The sequence below is a fragment of the Abramis brama genome (assembly GCF_963993115.1).
Source record: "Abramis brama genome assembly, chromosome: 10".
Classification (NCBI taxonomy): domain Eukaryota; kingdom Metazoa; phylum Chordata; class Actinopteri; order Cypriniformes; family Leuciscidae; genus Abramis; species Abramis brama.
This window is the reverse complement of record NC_139972.1, coordinates 491,107-505,000: the sequence shown is the minus strand read 5'-3', so window position 1 is coordinate 505,000 and position 13,894 is coordinate 491,107. Positions and strand designations below refer to the sequence as shown.

The window sequence follows — 13,894 nt, the reverse complement described above, 5'->3', positions numbered from 1 at the left end:
CATTTTTTGTTTTACTGTTTATAGAACCATTTCCTGTTTATGACATCATTTCCTCTTTATAGCTCACTCAGAGGGAATCCTTACTTTCATTTTTTGACCACCGCACCTGGTCTAATCACTGCATCGTGGCCGACTTCGACAGTGGCGATCATTTAGCGGCCTGGAAACATCCTCAAGCGAACGTCTTCATCATCCTCACCATCTTCGTCTTAATGAAGGTTAATAAACACACAAGGCATGTTCACATGTTTCATGCACGGATATCGCATTATAAAGGCTGGATGGAAATGCCAAGTTGCACATAAAAACACAGTTTTATTCCCAGATGTTTTATGCCATATTCCAATTTTGGATTGAAACAGACAAACAGTTTTGCTCCCGTGACTACACCTCTTCTTTACTCTGAACCCTGGTTGTGCTTTAAAACACTCCTATCATGATAAAGTTGTTTTAATATATACTGTATTTGTGAATGTGTGTGTGTGTGTTGTTGTGCTTTAATTGTGTTACTGTCGCCTGTTGTGTAGTTCTGGATGTCTGCGCTTTCCATAACCCTTCCTATACCGTGTGGTTCCTTCGTTCCCATATTCGTCATCGGTATGTGTTTGTGTGTTTATCTGAAAAAATATCATTATTTTTGGGGCATTTCCACCTTTTTAGGGCCCGTTTGACACCATGATAACTAACACCATAAAGTTTAAATCATAAAGTCCAGAAAAATCTGAAGCAGCTCAACTGTTTTCAACACTGATAATAATCATAAATGTTTCTTGAGCATCAAATCATCATATTAGAGTGATTTCTGAAGGATCATGTGATGCTGAAAATTCAGCTTTGATCACAGGAATAAATTACACTTTACTGTATATTCACATAGAAAACAGCTGATTTACACTGGAGTAATATTTCAGTATTTTTTACTGTAAATGCAGCTTTGGTGAGCAGAAGAGACTCTTTCAAAAACATCAAAAAAAAACTTTTGACCGCTAGTGCAGTTATCATTTTATGTGTGAACGGACTTTAAGAGCCTTTAATAAGACGAGTGTGAACCGAATGTGTGTTTCAGGAGCTGGGTTTGGCCGTCTGGTGGGCGAAGGAATGGCCACGCTGTTTCCAGAGGGCATTAACACAGACGGACACATATATCACATCGTGCCCGGAGCGTACGCTGTCGTGGGTGAGGATCTGGATAGTGTGTTCTGCTAGTTTCAGCCCGACGCAATTATCATTTTCACGTCCTGTGAAACGTTGTTTAAATAGCAAATGCATTTGTGCACATTTGTGTGCCCATGGGCTGCTGGTCTGAGAACGAGTGTGTGTTCAGGAGCATTGTTGGCGCGTTGCTATTTTGAGGAACTGAAATAGACTTTCTAGTATTTATTTAGTTATTTAAAGAGCGCGTTAATAATGTGCGCCTATAGGCGGGTCCACAACACACATACACTCTGCTTATTACACACACACACTCTGTTTTTTACACACACAGGGACGCGCAGCATCACACAAACATGCCAAATATTAAAAATAAAAGGATTACAATGTAAAAGATTATTATTGTGTACATAAAGATATGATGAATCCGGCTTGTCCCGTAGATGGTCTGTTTGCTTTAACCTCACACACACACAGCTTTAACCTCGCGTACGAGCTGATCCGTTTCCTCGCTAAGAGAAGCGTTCAGTTTGTCCGCTTGTAAATTCCGCCGTGTAAATAGCGAATCCGCCATGGCGCGACCGCAACTGGCTTTTAAATGGAATGGGACATTCTGATTGGTTTATTGCACGTTACGCCTAAAACACACCCATTACTCGTTTAGAGAATAGAGACTAAACACACTCATTACTCGTTTAGAGAATAGAGACTAAACACACTCATTACTCGTTTAGAGAATAGAGACGACCCTTTTAGACCAGCGCCGGGAGCACCGACCATTTGTCACATTGTTAAACAAGCAAAAGTGGATTCGGATGCCATAAGTGCACTTGCGCTGTACGCTTTAGACCATGAGCTTAGATCGTTAAAATAGAGCCCAGAGTCTGAAAATCATCCAAGTCATCAGTGTGAGTGTAGAGTAAAATACAACAACTCAAACCGTCAACTAGAAACAAGTGACTTTATTTTCTCAGATATCAGTGAGACTCTACTTGACTATCAACCAGAGTTACTGTCACGGTTTAGTTGGTTAGTTTCAGCGGTTTAACCACATGCTCCTTCTCCATTGAGCATTCATCTATTCAGACCAAAGACTACATGAGACATTAATAGGGTTGGGTATCGCTTGAATTTGAACGATTCAGATTTAGATTCTGATTCTTATCGATTCCTAATTTCGATTCCAATAAGATAAAAAAAAAACTTTGATATCATTCACATTTAGTCTTATTGCAAAACATTTAATTGTAGCTGAATATCATGAACAGAAGTCAACAGCCCAAAACACACCCATTACTCATTAAGAGAATAGGGACGCCCCTTTTAGACCAGCGCCGGGAGTGCCGACCATTTGTCCTGTCGTTAAACTAGCAAATGTGGATTCGGACACTGTAATTCTCTCTGTGTTTGATGAGCAGTCACATGACTCTCTTTGTGTTTGATGAGCAGTCACATGACTCTCTCTGTGTTTGATGAGCAGTCACATGACTCTCTCTGTGTTTGATGAGCAGTCACATGACTCTCTCTGTGTTTGATGAGCAGTCACATGACTCTCTCTCGTGAGCAGGAGCGGCAGCGCTGACGGCAGGAGTCACACACACCCTGTCGACCGGCGTGATCATGATGGAGTTGACGGGTCAGATTAGCTACACTCTGCCCATCTTGATCTCGGTGATTCTGGCCAACATGGTCTCTCAGAGTCTCCAGCCGTCCATCTACGACACGGTTATCCGCATTAAGAAGCTGCCGTACCTGCCCTTGCTCCGATGGGGACACCGCGAGTGAGTCTCTGCTTTCACTTTCATATCTTCTCTTTCTGTTTTTCATCCTGTGCACCACCTACTCCTAAAAAGCTGCTTTGAAACAATCTATATTGTTAAAAGCGCTGTATAAATGAAGGGGACTTGACTTGACTTGTGCAGCAAAAAATTTCTCTGTCGGTAGGAAATGTAATATTCGTGTGGAGGACTTTATGGAAAGAGATGTTCGTTACGTCACACTGAACTCCACCTACAGAGACATTAACAGGATCCTACGCTCAGAAAATCTGAAAATGCTGCCTGTGGTGAAGTCTGCAGGTACAAACACATCTCTTACTGAAGTAACGTTCAGAGAACATTCAAAAATAACGTTCAGAGAACATTCGAAAATAACGTTCAGAGAACATTCGAAAATAACGTTCAGAGAACATTCAAAAGTAACGTTCAGAGAACATTCTAAAGTAACGTTCAGAGAACATTCTAAAGTAACGTTCAGAGAACATTCGAAAGTAACGTTCAGAGAACATTCAAAAGTAACGTTCCAGTAATGTTTGTAGAATGAAACAATTGAATGATCCCTTAACGTTTGCGTAACCATGAAATTGTTTTCAGAGAACATTCAGAAATAATGTTTTTATAACCTAATGGGAACGTTAGCAAAATGTTTGTAGAATGTTGGGAGAAAATATCAAGTCAGCTTTATATTTTATAGTAATATTAATTTTAATTATATATATTTTTTAATTTTAATTAATTTATAAATCAGCCAAGATAATGTGGATAGTGAAAAGTAGTATACCAATAAATTTTACATTATTTGACAGGTTTTAGTTAGACAGATAGATAGATAGATATATAGATAGATAGATAGGTAGGTAGATAGATAGGTAGATAGATAGATAGATAGATAGATAGATAGATAGATAGATAGATAGATAGATAGATAGATAGACAGGTATCCAGTATTTATGCACCTGTCCTGATCCCTCTGTTTGATTCCTCGTGTCTCTCAGACTCGATGCTCTTGCTGGGTTCTGTCGAGCGCGCTCAGTTGCAGGCGCTCCTGAAGCAGCGAGCGCAGGACCGGCGAGGAGGACTTGTTCCCAGCATGCCTTGCAGCTACAGGGTTCACTTCCAGGTCAGACGGTTGCTGCATTGTTCGAAATTCCTTATTATTTTAATTTCCCACAATTTCCTGCAATTAATTGAGTCTGAACTGCAATTGACTTTGTATGCATTGTTTTCTGCATACAGCATTTCATTTACACAGAACCAAAGACCAAAACCATCTTTCCCAGAACTTTAATATTATTTTACTGATATCTCCATCACAGATATCTAGTTCAGGCATTGACAATGGTTGTGTGTGTGTGTGTGTGTGTGTGTGTGTGTGTGTGTTGTAGACGTCCACAGAAGAGTCTCCATCCACCTCGGCTCATCCAGACTCCTCTAAACCTCTTAAACCTGTCCTGAAGAAGTCGGCTGTAGAGGAAGAAGAGATTACAAGTAATGTCACAGTCATGTTATTCGAGCTTAATGCATTCTTTTAGGTCAAATATTTTACTCCAAAGTATGCAGTTTCCCATCAACAGCACACACTGTCACATGAACTGAAGGAACAGAGGGCTTAAGTACATGAGGAAGGTAATCAACAGAACTATGAACAGGTGAGGACTAATTAGGGATTATGGTAACGAATGAACGGCTAGAACTAAGGGTAAGTTTACTCGACAACGACATGCTTAAAACTGAGAAGTTTTTCCTGTCAGTTTTCCGTGTTCAGACGACACCATTGTCAAAACAATCCCCATTCACACGGATCCGCAAAAACGACTAAAATCGCTGTATTCTGCTGTCAGGCCAGTAGGTGGCGATGAAACACTATAGATTAAACACGTAATACGCATGTGCACGACGTCATCGTCTTCAGAGATTCACAATTTTGTTGTTTACACAGAGACCGTTTTCAAAAACGTGCACTTTGAAACCCGTTTTCGGAACTTTGCGTTTTCAGGCGCCCAACACGCTGTTGTCGTGTAAACGAACGGGCAGAACGCATACAAAGCTTGATTTATGCCTATTTTTTCACATCTTCATGGACACCACAATGATTTCCCTCATGTGGAATATTTTCCCTTGTAATTATGTATGGTTTGCAAAATTGTGAACTGCTGCTTCTGTGTAGATGAGCAAAGTGTGTGTGCGTTGTGCACGCGCTACATTATGGCCTAGCATGCGCCCTTAAAATAGCATCTGAATAACTCACCACTGACTTTAGACGAGGTTTCTCCTGGTCTGTGGTGGAATTGTTTTCTGAAACTGCAAAATAGCACCAGGGAACGTTTGCGCCGGAACACGCCTCCTCTTTTCGCTGAACCGCCTCCAGGAGCGCAAGTTCATTCCCTAATTTACCGGCGTGCGTCTGTGAAGGGAAAAGTCCGCTGTGCGTCGGGTGAGAAATATGAATGACACATGCGTCGTGTACAAAGTCAGTTGCGCTGGGTGTGAGATAGGGCCCGATGTGTGTTTGACTTGAAGTAGCGCTGCACAGACCGGTTGGTGTGTGACATCAATGAACCGCGAGAGCGACTGGAAACCTCCTCCTATGGAACACACCTACTGTACTGAGGAAGACAATGACAGACTGAAAGCTAAACTACATGTGGCCGTGACACACACACGTAGCAGACGTACAGTACAAACAGCGCATTCAGACACGTCTCTTGTCTTCACTCTCAGATCCGTATGACTCTGGCATCAGTCTGAAGAAGCTGTGCTGTTCTCGGCCTGACATCGACGCACTGCAGGTGAATCTCCAACACACACACACTGATGCTGCTCTCCACATTTACATTTTGTTTTTGAGGAGGCGATTATACTGAACTTTTGAAAAATTGCAGTGATGTGCTTGGTGTGCATTACCTGCCGCTGTGGACGTGTGTACGGCCCGTGATTTCTGTGATGTGGAAAATTTAGTCATAAGATTGGAAATGTCATGGAATTTGGATGAATAAATTAAAAGTACGGCTGTACATTCAATCAAGTCACGATATGTCTGTGATAATAATAATAATAATAATAATAATAATAATAATAATAATAATAATAATAAAACAACGTGACTGTGTATGTGAGTGTGTGTGTGTGTGGTGCTGGTAAACCCTACGCTATGGGGACAAAATGTCACCACAAACCTGGACATTTTTGGACATTTGGAAAAAAATAATTCCCCATGAGGAACCAAGTTAATAAATCATACTAAGTGATGTTTTTTGAAAATGTAAAAATGCAGAAAGCTCTGTGACACCTTCTCTCTCCAGGACTACCCAAACGCAGATGATGATACGATACTTCAGGAGGTGAGGACATCTGAACACACACACACTCACACACACACACACACACACACACACACACTATACACCCACACACACACACACACACACACACACACAAACGTACACACGCACACACACACTCATTCACATGTTTTTGAATGTAGATTGAGGAGTGGGAGGAGCCACTGCTTGACGAGCAGGTGAACTTCAACAACTGCAAGATTGACCCCGCCCCCTTCCAGCTGGTGGAAGGCACTTCACTGCACAAGGTCAGATTGTGTGTTCTGTTTATTTAGCTTTAGTTTGGGGAGAAAACTGTGATTTCGCAATTGTTTTTTGAGTTTAGTTTCAGGAAATGCATTGTTAATGTTATATTATGTCACTTTAAACATCAAAAAGAGGAAAAAAGGTGATTTGCTCTGACATTCCCATTTAGCATCTCATTCTCTCTCTCTCAGACTCACACCATGTTTTCTGTGTTGAATCTGGATTACGCTTACGTCACCGGTATCGGACGACTGATTGGTGTTGTTTCACTGAAAGAGGTGAGAGTTCAGCAGTCGCACAACAATGACATAAAACAGTTCGAGCTGAACACATCTGCACATCCTCTACACTGAGGTTCTTCATTGGTTTATTGTTTAGAACAATTAGAGAACATTCAAAAGTAACATTCAGAAAACATTCTAAAGTAACGTTCAGAGAACAATCAAAAGTAACGTTCAGAGAACATTCAAAAGTAACGTTCAGAGAACATTCAAAAGTAACGTTCAGAGAACATTCAAAAGTAACGTTCAGAGAACATTCAAAAGTAACTTTCAGAGAACATTCAAAAGTAACGTTCAGAGAACATTCAAAAGTAACTTTCAGAGAACATTCAAAAGTAACGTTCAGAGAACATTCAAAAGTAACTTTCAGAGAACATTCAAAAGTAACGTTCAGAGAACATTCTAAAGTAACGTTCAGAGAACATTCAAAAGTAACGTTCAGAGAACATTCAAAAGTAACGTTCAGAGAACATTCTAAAGTAACGTTCAGAGAACATTCAAAAGTAACGTTCAGAGAACATTCAAAAGTAACGTTCAGAGAACATTCAAAAGTAACGTTCAGAGAACATTCAAAAGTAACGTTCAGAGAACATTCAAAAGTAACGTTCAGAGAACATTCAAAAGTAACGTTCAGAGAACAATCAAAAGTAACGTTCAGAGAACATTCAAAAGTAACGTTCAGAGAACATTCAAAAGTAACGTTCAGAGAACATTCAAAAGTAACGTTCAGAGAACATTCAAAAGTAACATTCAGAAAACATTCTAAAGTAACGTTCAGAGAACAATCAAAAGTAACGCTCGGAGAACATTCTAAAGTAACGTTCAGAGAACATTCTAAAGTAACGTTCAGAGAACATTCAAAAGTAACGTTCCCATAATGTTTGAAGAATGATTAAATGGAATGTTTCCTTAGTTCACATAACCAAAAAATCTTTTAACTTTTGAACTTTCAATGAACCATACATTTTTTTCATAACTCAGGCCTTGTCCACATGGACACGGGTATTTTTATAACCGTGACTTTTTTTACGCGGCTCGGCCGTTCGTCCACATGGAAACGCAGTATCAGGTCACTGAAACCGAACGTTTTTGAAAACCCCTGCCAGGGTGAGGATTTTCAGAAATGCCGGTTGCAGTGTAGTCGTGTAGACAGTAAAACCGGGGTTTTTGCTTCTGATTCAGGCTTCTGATTGGCCAACGTGGCTTTACGATTAGGGTTATATCGCCGCCTGCTGGTGTGGCATGCTCTTGACAGCGCTGGATAGCGTGTTTTTGCGTTTTCATGTAGGCGGAGATTTCTTTTAAACCGAGCATGTGTGGACGGGATTTCTTTTTTAAACGCAGGGGGAAAAATTCCGGTTATAAAAATACCCATGTCCGTGTGGACTAGGCCTCAATAATAGAATAAAAGAGAATTAAAAGAAAACAAATTTAGTTCTCAGTTGTTTACTTTAGAAAAATCCTGGTTTCAGGTTTGCCAAATAAACTGCTAATTGAATTATCCAAGAAAAACTTCTTGGACGTTAGCAGCTGTTCTCCTGTGTTTTAGCTGCGTAAAGCCATCGAGGGCTTCCTTCCAGCTGACGGCGTGAGGTTACGACCCGTTCTGGCCAGTTTCAGAGACCGAGGCGTCAGAGGAGCCCGCATCGAAACCGCCGAGCTCCACAAACTACTGGACCATCAGGCCAGCTAGAACACCAGAACACCAGAACACCTCAGGCCGGCACAGGGGAACGAGAGGACGAGCGCACACGCTTTCATCTTTCTGCCCAGAGACGTCCTCAGTGGAGAAAACTGAAATAAATACTGTTTTTATTCATTTCTGTTTGGGTTAGTCTGTAGTATTTATAATTAGCTGTGTGTAAAAACAATAGAAGTCAATGGAAAAGTGTGTGTTTGTTGCAGAAACGGACTGAAAAAGTAAAAGAGTATATTGGTGCTGTTTAAATGTTTAATTTGAATGTAAAATTGTTTGTTTTTTTAATTACCACATTTTTAACAGAATCAACCCTGAATCCATTTGAGAGTGTTTTATCTAAAGCAAACTTTTAAAGAGGCCATGACATGAGAAATCAAATTTGCCTTGATCTTTTGACATATAAAAGGTCTTTGCACCATTAAAACATCCTGCAAGTGTCAGAGCTTAAACATCCTCCTCATTATAAACTAAGCATTTATTTAATCAAGTTCCAAAAACGTCTCGTTTTGATATTGCGGGATCTGTGACATCACACAGACAAATACATTTGCATATGACCTCCTCCAGAGCAAGACATCAACCAATAGTTATACATCATCACACCATAGGCCCCGCCCACTGACACAATAGGCCCCGCCCACTGGCGTTCAGTCTCTTAACAGCTGACATTTGAATCAATAAACGTAATTTCTTATGTTTTTTGTATCAATATTTATTTATTGATCCTTATTAATTTCATTTCAAATACAGTTTCTGAATGTTATTTACATATAAAAACACTTATGCTATTCATGATCAAGTATCGTATTTAATGGAAACTTATTTTTACCGTTAGTAACGTGAGGCAAAAGAATGAAGGATAAACTGAAATTCACGGCATTTCAACACAACTTCTGCTCACGCATTTGAAGGCTGCGATTGGATCATCGAGACTAATCGCATATTATGCGACTACGCGGAGAGATTACGACCTACTAGCAACGTTCTGCCTTACGAACAAATGGTGCAACGGAATAAAGTACAGAGTTAGTTACAAACTAGCTAGTAGTTACTAAGCCTCTAGTGTAGACTTAACGTTCCAATTTAAGAAAGAACTTACGAACGGCTGGTGCAACCCTGCCCTGATCCACAAACCATCAGTAAATGATTTCATAATGCTTTGTCTGTAAATTATGGTTTTATGTGGATAATATTTTCAATGGCGAGTTTCCTGACAAGCCTTAAAGGAGCCGACCTTAAAAACGGTCATTTCAGACAAAGGCTCAGAATTAGGGTTGAAAATAATTGTCTTTCCACATATATATTTGTTTTTGTTTTTTTGTGCAAAAAACTTCATTAACATTATAAGTGACCTCAAGGAGCATATTAAAATAAAAAATCCATGTCATGACCCCTTTAAAACGGTTTTTAAATTACTCTTTTATGATATTTTAACTTGTTACTCACCATGAAAATATCCATGGTTCAAACGCCAACCAACCAAGCAACTTTTTAATTACATGTTGTGTTTGTGAATGGATGCACGTCCACACCTTTTTCCATCTGGTTTAGCATTAGTGTGTGTAAGTGCACAAACATACTCTACGCTTGTGTGTTATGTATTGTATGTTTCAGGCCAACGGCTGCAGACACCAAAAGTGAATAAAACAATCTGAGAAAATGAAATCTGAGAGTGACTGGACATTTCATTTTATCTTATATCTTGTTCTTCATTCAGTGAAGGTGTTGTTGTTTTGCGGCAGGGTTGGTTAGTTTATCCTTACACAAAGAAAATAAATATTTTCTTATATTTTTGATCAATATAGTAAATTGTTTAATGTATGCTGAAAAATACATTTGTGTTTATTTGAATTGCGTTTACGAGGAAAGTTGTGTTGGTATTACTTAAGGTTGCATGTTAAAAAACATGTGAAGTCTAATTGGTCAAACACAAATTAGTTGAGTTTAAAATACTAACAATTCTCATGCAAATCTTTTTTAGTTAAAAAGGCAGTATTTTTTACAGTGTGTGGAAACTGATTAAAATCAATTTCTCACGCATGTTTTAAGTTGTTTAAGTCGTTAATACAAATACATTCACAAGATTGTTGAGACTAAGATAGAGCATTTCATTTTAAGTCACCATTATGCTGATCGGTGTTTGCTTTAGTTGTGCTCTTGACTTTTTAACGTTAGTTTTTCTGTGGCTGCTGAAACTGTGTGTCTGAAAGGAAGATCCTGGAGATGATCTGGTGGTCTGACATCATCATGATTCACAGATCTCATCCCGAGGTTTATCACTGATCAAAACTGTGTTGGTCATTGAATACGTTTAACCCTCTGATGCTGCTCGCGTGGAGGTCAAAATGACCGATTTTTTTTTTTTTTTGTAAAGCTATATTTTATTTATGTTTTTTATTTAATATTTTGTATTTTGAGGGGATTCTATGGCTCTCAATTATATTTATGGAATAGTTATAATCCATTTATTAGCCGTTAATCACTTTTTGAGACCTGAAAATGAAATTCCCAACTTAAACTGTCATAAACCTTGAATCTTTGGAGCAAAAAGACTGAAGTTTGGTGTCTTTTAAAGACGACACTAGGCAGATCATTGCAAAAAAAGTGAAAAAATTTGGGAAAAAAAGTTATAGATGTTAAATTTAATATCATGAAAAAATGCACAAAAATACCATTTTAATATGAATGAAATTAAATATATATTTTCCGAAATATGTTTTACTCTAAAACTGAGAAAATCAAAGCTATAAAAGCCTGTTCCAAATGTGAGGTTGCTATCTCATAAATGATCTTTCAGTGAGATGATGTTCGTCTGCAGTACCAAACGCTTCCACTAGAGGAAATCCGTCTCCATTCATTTCCAATGCACGAACAATACAAGTGTGACTGGTTTTTCAGGACTATTTAACCTGTTCGAATCATGTCCATGATTTTTTATGTTCACACAGCAAGTGCCAAAACCTTTACCAAGTTTCGTACCATTCTGATGAAGTAAAAAATTCAAAAAAACGTAAAATGTTTTACCAATCAGTAACAAAGGGTTAATATTTCACTGCTGATACTGAGACACACACAGACATCAAGAGTCAATGTATGAATCTCAACAACGGAGGCAATGCATTCTGGGAGTCATCCTAGAATAAAACCCTACTTTCATGCATATTGTTCAGCATGTTTACTCATGTCTGAATGTACTGCGGTTGCTCTGGAAACTCTGCGGGTGTGTTTTACACGTGTGTTATCTGTGCGATGAGAGACTGCTGGAATGTTGTGTGGGCCGGGAATAAAGGAGTCGAAAGAGATCCTGAGGAATAAAGTTCCCGCCCTAGATAGTGCATCTCTACGCTTTACACCGGACGAGCGGATCCTGTTTCACCAGCCGAACCCTGGAGCCTCGAGGCATCATGACTCTCTGCCGTCTGTCAGTTCATGACAACAGATGATCATAACTCCATAACCCAATCCACACTGATCATAACTCCGTAACCCAATCCGCGCTGATCATAACTCCATCCACGCTGATCATAACTCCGTAACCCAATCCGCGCTGATCATAACTCCATAACCCAATCCGCGCTGATCATAACTCCATAACCCAATCCACACTGATCATAACTCCGTAACCCAATCCACACTGATCATAACTCCATAACCCAATCCACACTGATCATAACTCCATAACCCAATCCGCGCTGATCATAACTCCATAACCCAATCCGCGCTGATCATAACTCCGTAACCCAATCCACACTGATCATAACTCCGTAACCCAATCCGCGCTGATCATAACTCCATCCACGCTGATCATAACTCCGTAACCCAATCCGCGCTGATCATAACTCCATAACCCAATCCGCGCTGATCATAACTCCATAACCCAATCCACACTGATCATAACTCCATAACCCAATCCGCGCTGATCATAACTCCATAACCCAATCCACACTGATCATAACTCCATAACCCAATCCGCGCTGATCATAACTCCATAACCCAATCCACACTGATCATAACTCCGTAACCCAATCCGCGCTGATCATAACTCCATCCACGCTGATCATAACTCCGTAACCCAATCCACACTGATCATAACTCCGTAACCCAATCCGCGCTGATCATAACTCCATAACCCAATCCGCGCTGATCATAACTCCATAACCCAATCCGCACTGATCATAACTCCGTAACCCAATCCACACTGATCATAACTCCGTAACCCAATCCACACTGATCATAACTCCGTAACCCAATCCGCGCTGATCATAACTCCATAACCCAATCCGCGCTGATCATAACTCCGTAACCCAATCCGCACTGATCATAACTCCGTAACCCAATCCACACTGATCATAACTCCGTAACCCAATCCGCGCTGATCATAACTCCATAACCCAATCCGCGCTGATCATAACTCCGTAACCCAATCCACACTGATCATAACTCCGTAACCCAATCCGCGCTGATCATAACTCCATCCGCGCTGATCATAACTCCGTAACCCAATCCGCGCTGATCATAACTCCGTAACCCAATCCGCGCTGATCATAACTCCGTAACCCAATCCGCGCTGATCATAACTCCGTAACCCAATCCGCGCTGATCATAACTCCGTAACCCAATCCACACTGATCATAACTCCATAACCCAATCCACACTGATCATAACTCCGTAACCCAATCCGCGCTGATCATAACTCCATCCACGCTGATCATAACTCCATAACCCAATCCGCGCTGATCATAACTCCATAACCCAATCCACGCTGATCATAACTCCATAACCCAATCCACGCTGATCATAACTCCATAACCCAATCCACGCTGATCATAACTCCATAACCCAATCCACGCTGATCATAACTCCATAACCCAATCCACACTGATCATAACTCCATAACCCAATCCACACTGATCATAACTCCGTAACCCAATCCGCGCTGATCATAACTCCATCCACGCTGATCATAACTCCATAACCCAATCCGCGCTGATCATAACTCCATAACCCAATCCGCGCTGATCATAACTCCGTAACCCAATCCGCGCTGATCATAACTCCATCCACGCTGATCATAACTCCATAACCCAATCCGCGCTGATCATAACTCCATAACCCAATCCGCGCTGATCATAACTCCGTAACCCAATCCACACTGATCATAACTCCGTAACCCAATCCACACTGATCATAACTCCGTAACCCAATCCGCGCTGATCATAACTCCATAACCCAATCCGCGCTGATCATAACTCCATAACCCAATCCGCACTGATCATAACTCCGTAACCCAATCCACACTGATCATAACTCCGTAACCCAATCCGCGCTGATCATAACTCCATAACCCAATCCGCACTGATCATAACTCCGTAACCCAATCCGCGCTGATCATAACTC

The 13,894-nt window shown here is 40.4% G+C and overlaps 1 protein-coding gene across 2 annotated transcripts in view; it reads left to right on the top strand.

Annotated features, from left to right (window-relative positions):
* The window catches only part of clcn2c (chloride channel 2c), a 20,581-nt gene extending 10,415 nt beyond the window's left edge, over positions 1-10,166 (top strand). The window contains exons 12-23 of one of the 2 annotated variants that reach the window (XM_084127312.1): positions 63-218; positions 528-597; positions 1,067-1,177; positions 2,720-2,933; positions 3,169-3,230; positions 3,926-4,050; positions 4,316-4,418; positions 5,652-5,719; positions 6,233-6,271; positions 6,415-6,519; positions 6,709-6,795; positions 8,348-10,166. In XM_084127312.1, coding sequence (XP_083983438.1) covers positions 63-218; positions 528-597; positions 1,067-1,177; positions 2,720-2,933; positions 3,169-3,230; positions 3,926-4,050; positions 4,316-4,418; positions 5,652-5,719; positions 6,233-6,271; positions 6,415-6,519; positions 6,709-6,795; positions 8,348-8,491 — 1,284 coding nt within the window. In that variant the 3' untranslated portion in view covers positions 8,492-10,166. Of the gene's footprint in view, positions 1-62; positions 219-527; positions 598-1,066; positions 1,178-2,719; positions 2,934-3,096; positions 3,231-3,925; positions 4,051-4,315; positions 4,419-5,651; positions 5,720-6,232; positions 6,272-6,414; positions 6,520-6,708; positions 6,796-8,347 lie in introns of both variants that reach the window. The other variant, XM_084127311.1, reaches the window with a different exon arrangement.
* The last annotated feature ends 3,728 nt before the right edge of the window (positions 10,167-13,894 follow it).